Genomic DNA, 5070 nt, shown 5'->3' with positions numbered 1-5070 from the left:
AAAAAAAAAAAAAAAAAAGTAAAAACTCAGGCCTTAAGCATGGTGTTGTACACTTTTAAACTCAGCACTCAGGAGGCAGAGAGGCATGTGAGTCTCTTGAGTTTGAGGCCAGCCTAATATACATACTAAATTCTAGACCAGCCAGTAAATAATCCTAAGGGGATGGGGCTCCGACTTTGGGGGCTGATTCCCTTATCTCTAGTTCCTCCCCCCACCTCCCTGCCCCTAATTGGTTACTGTGAAGAGAGAAATGTCTTGATCAGAAAAATGTCTGGCACAGGGTAAGTTCCCCTTAAGCTTTTCTTTTTCAAGAGTTAAATTTTTGAGCAGGGTGTTTAAATAGGAGGCCAATCAAGGGTGACCCTGTTTAGCCTCCTTCAGAAAATACCCTGTGTCTGTCACTGACCCTGGCTTCCTCTATACTTACAGGGCGACTCCTGGTCCCCAGATGTGTGCTGCTGAAATCCAGGGGGACCCGGGGCCGTGTGAGGTTCCAGGATGCCTTCTGTGGCGCCTATTTCACTTTTGCCATCTCCCGAGAGGGCCACGTGTATGGCTTTGGCCTCTCCAACTATCACCAGCTCGGTGAGTCCTCCTCAGACCTGACTCAGTGCCTGGATTCCAGTCACGGGATAGTCTGACCCCTCGGAGCTATGGTGGAGTATAAGGTGGCATTTCTGGGGCTGGGTGGGGCTTGCCTTGCTGGGGATGGCAGGGAAGCTCCTGGGACACTGTCACCCTTGACAACAGGAACTCCAGGCACTGGATCTTGCTTCATTCCTCAAAACTTGACATCCTTCAAGAATTCCACCAAGTCCTGGGTGGGCTTCTCCGGTGGCCAGCATCACACAGTCTGCATGGATTCAGAAGGTAGGACTCCCACATCTTCTGCATCTTCGAGACAGTAGTCCCTGAGACAGCCACATCACTAGGATCGTGGTTTGGGCCAGACATAGATTTGCATCCGTGAGGGTTGTCCTGGTACTTCAGAGTATGGAGGCACAGGGGCATTGTGGAGAGAATCTTCCACCTCCCCTGGTGTGCATCATCTTACTTAGCATATGCCGCCCCCCACCCCCACCCCCACCCCCGCTGATGGTCTTCTCTCCTTCCTCACACAGGGAAGGCGTACAGCCTGGGCCGGGCTGAGTACGGGCGGCTGGGCCTTGGGGAGGGTGCTGAGGAGAAGAGCATACCCACCCTCATTTCCCGGCTGCCCGTGGTCTCCTCAGTGGCCTGTGGGGCTTCTGTGGGGTATGCTGTGTCCAAGGATGGTAAGTGGGGCTCCTCAGACCTGGTTGGGTTTTGGAAAGTGGGGGTCATGATATCTGACAAATTCCTTGGCATGTTGTATCTCCTGTCACATGGAGTCAGATGCAGTGTTAGAGATGACGCAGCTTTGTCACTGACTCTCAGAAGCACTGGCATGTTTTTGCTTTTGTTTTCGAGACAGAATCTCGCCATGTAGACTAGGCTAGCCTGAAACTCATGGAAGTCCACCTGCCTCTGCCTCTGCCTCTGCCTTCTGAGTGCAGGGATCAAAGGTCTGTTCCATCATACTTGGCTCATGAATTTTTTTTAATGTCTATGTTGTTTTACCTGCATGTATGTCTATTTACTGTGTATGTACTTGGTGCCTACAGAGGCCAGAAGAGGGCACCAGACCCCCTGGGACTAGAGTTAATGATGGTTGTGAGCTACCATGTGGGTCCTGGCCAGTCCAGCAGAAGAGGGTATGGACACATAGAAGCCAAAGCCCGAGAAAGGTGCATAGCCAGGAAACCTTGAGATCTCAGGCTTTCTAAGGTGTCTGTGCTTATCTGGAAGGACTTCCTTAATAAGTGGAGTTTGCACTGTACCATGGAGTTACAGTCCTTGGTGAAATTGGGGAGGGTGTGGGAAGGGGGCACACACTTAGTCCCAGTACTCAGGAGGCAGAGTTAGGCATATCTCTGTGAGTTTGAAGCCAGCCTTGTCTACATAGTGAGTTCTGGGCCAGCCAGGGCTACATAATGAGACCTTATAAAAACAAAACAAAAAAACCTACCAGAGGGTGGCATGTCAAACCCAAGAGCGTCCTGAGCAGAGTAAAGGTGGTTTCCAGAACAGAGATTCAGGACGTAGCCCCTGGATGCTGTGCCTGGGGGTAAGAGAATGCGAAGGAGGGGAGCATAAACTCCTTGGCTCTTCCAGTCTCCCTTGAACTCTTGGGCTGGGACCTTCCCAGACTGCTGTTGGTCAAGGCCAAAATTCACCACCATGTCCCAGGCATCTCCTGAAGTGGAAACACAGGCTGCAGACTCCAGAGACAGCTGCCTCTATTTCTGTCCCTTGCAGGTCGTGTTTTTGCCTGGGGCATGGGCACCAACTACCAGCTGGGCACTGGGCAGGATGAAGATGCCTGGAGTCCCGTGGAAATGACTGGCAAACAGCTGGAGAACCGTGTGGTGTTAACTGTGTCCAGTGGGGGCCAGCACACGGTCTTACTAGTTAAGGACAAGACACAGAGCTGATGAAGTCTGTGTGGGCCTGGCTTCTGGCCCCAGCCTAGCTTCAGAACAGGAAAACAGCCAGCTACAGATTCCAACCCTGAGCAGATGTCATCTCCTGTCTTTTCCCATCACCACAGCAGAATCCTTTTTCTTCTGTTTTGTCCGTCCTCTTTCTAGAATCATACTGGTCCTTGTAGGATGTGTGGGGATGGGAGGATCTCAGAAGGATCTTTGCTTACCAGGGGCTTGCTTTGTTAGAACTTTCCCCCTTTGATACCCTGCTTCCTGTGGTCCTAGCTGGCACTGGCTCATTACTGACAAACCCAAAGTGGTAGCTTAAGACTACATACAACATCCTGCCCCAGGGTTTTGGTGCCACACTGAAAAGTTGGGACTCCGTGAAGCCCTGCTTTCTCTTCCTAACAGTAGTTTACAAGGACACAGATGGTTTGTATTGTCATGGGATCCAGTTGTCATGGACCCATGCCTGGGGAGATCTGGACAAAGGCTTTATAAGGCTCTGGGTGACCTAAGCCATATATTTGGCTCTAAATAGGTGTCCATGGGCAAAAAACACTGACCCACTTGAAAAAAACCAACTGTCCTCCCAAAAGCACAAAGCACCCAATGTCCCTTGGGTGTCACCTGTCCCTTTCCCATCAGTCAGCCTTTCTGCCATAGAGGACTGGATAGCCATGCTGGGCTCGGCTGGGCAGTCAAGGCGGGGTATTGGGAAAGTGGTGGGAGTTGTTTTATAACGGAGCTTAGGGAGGAGTGGAGGGGCGGGGGCTGGTCCTAAGAAAAGTGACAGTGGCTGAGAAAATAGTTTTGATTTTTTTTTAATTGTATAATATTTTGGAGGGGAGAGTAAAATCTTGTAACACTTTGAATAAACTTAAGAGTTTTATAAAATGGGCTTTGTTTTTATGCGTGTCCCCTGGAGTTGCTTTGTTGTCTTTGTTTTTTTTTTGTTTGTTTGTTTTTGTTTTGTTTTTGAGACAGGGTTCCTCCGTGTAGCCCTGGCTGTCCTGGAACTCACTCTGTAGACCAGGCTGGCCTCGAACTCAGAAATCTGCCTGCCTCTGCTTAGTTGTCTTTAAAGGAACCCCTGCTTATGAGCCTGTCGTTGTTAGGGTTATGGCTGATAGAGCCATTCCAAAGTCTGGAGAAGATAAGCGGTGTTTGAGATAGTTGTGCAGTAGGAACCACTGCAGTTCCTTCACGGTCGTGATGCGTAAGAGATGGGGTAGCTTGTTAAGTGGGCTCTCAGCGTAGCCCACGCTGACAACCCGGTCTTCCTGCCTCAGCCTCGTGAGTGCTGATATCAAGGCCTGGCTTTTGAGTGGAATTTTTAAATCCTAAATCAGGGATTTTTGCTTTTGTCAGGATCTTACTGTGTGTCCTTAGCTGGTCTAGAACTCAAAAATCTAGCTGCATCTGCTTCCTGAGTTTTTGTCTTGTTTTGTTTTTGATTAAAGTAATGTAACTACCACACTTGGCCCTAATTCCAGTTTTTAAGTATAGTATAAGTTTTTAAGTATACTAGAAGTTCTTACTGATTTGACTTCATTTTCGACCACTGGTGTATTTAAACCTTCTCCTTGGGGGTTGTGTGGCACATCTATTTACCACAGGGAGCCCAAAACACATGAAATTACAGATCCCACCAAAGTTTCATTTGGTGAACCAATGAACTTTATCGGGATTATTTATTTACTGGGGCAGAAGTGACACAACTCCATCATCAAAGCCCAACCCAGCATGGATGACAGCTCACTGTACAGCTTAGGAAGTCAGAGTTCCCTTTCCAAGTGACCCTGGATTAGAATTCAGGCAGCGAGGCTGCTTTCTGCTTTGAGGCAGCTGGTCAGTCTTTACAGCTTCTCTGAGTCTTGTCTATGTAGCTCTGAGAGGGACTCTGCATTTATTGCCTACTCTAATAGGGAGGAGCCTGATTGGTCAGTTTCAGAGGCTTATTTTGCGTTGTAGCCTTCCCTGCAGGATGGGGAGATGGCTCTGATTTGATTAAGAGATCTAGTTGCATTTGTAGAGGACCCAGGTTCAATTCTCAGCACCCAAATGGTGCTACACAACGATACTAATTCCAATCCCATGCGATCCAAAGCAGTCTATAGTCTGAAAACCAATTTTTTTTTTTACATTTGTGTGTACGTGTGTGTTTGTCAGGTTCAGTGCAATGCACTTTTACCTGCTGAATCATCTCACCGTGAGCACTATTCATACAGTAACAGAAGGGAACAGGAAATTTGTAGACTCATAACTGGCCTCTGGTTTTCAGACTTGAGTTCTTGGCTTGGGGAACTTTCTACAGTTTGGGGTCTGTATTAGTCAGGTTCTCTAGAGTCACAGAACTTACAGATAGTCTCTATATAGTAAAGGAATTTATTGATGACTTACAGTCTGCAGTCCAAATCCCAACAATGGTTCAGTAGTAGCTGTGAATGGAAGTCCAAGGATCTAGCAGTCGCTGAGTCCCTCCCACACCGCAAGAAGGCGAAAGATCAAGAGCCAGACTCCCTTCTTCCAATGTGCTTATATGGTCCCCAGCAGAAGGTGT

General features: G+C 48.4%; 1 protein-coding gene across 3 annotated transcripts in view; it reads left to right on the top strand.

Moving 5' to 3' along the window:
• The window catches only part of Rcc1 (regulator of chromosome condensation 1), a 13802-nt gene extending 10404 nt beyond the window's left edge, over window positions 1-3398 (top strand). For 2 of the 3 annotated variants that reach the window (XM_021199804.1, XM_021199803.1), the window contains 4 exons: window positions 430-585; window positions 751-870; window positions 1122-1274; window positions 2338-3398. In XM_021199804.1, coding sequence (XP_021055463.1) covers window positions 430-585; window positions 751-870; window positions 1122-1274; window positions 2338-2513 — 605 coding nt within the window. In that variant the 3' untranslated portion in view covers window positions 2514-3398. The remainder of the gene's footprint in view (window positions 1-429; window positions 586-750; window positions 871-1121; window positions 1275-2337) is intronic. The other variant, XM_029540369.1, reaches the window with a different exon arrangement.
• The last annotated feature ends 1672 nt before the right edge of the window (window positions 3399-5070 follow it).

Source organism: Mus pahari, chromosome 6 (assembly GCF_900095145.1).
Source record: "Mus pahari chromosome 6, PAHARI_EIJ_v1.1, whole genome shotgun sequence".
NCBI classification, from domain to species: domain Eukaryota; kingdom Metazoa; phylum Chordata; class Mammalia; order Rodentia; family Muridae; genus Mus; species Mus pahari.
Note: the sequence above shows the minus strand (reverse complement) of the source record. Positions and strands in the feature narration are given on the sequence as shown.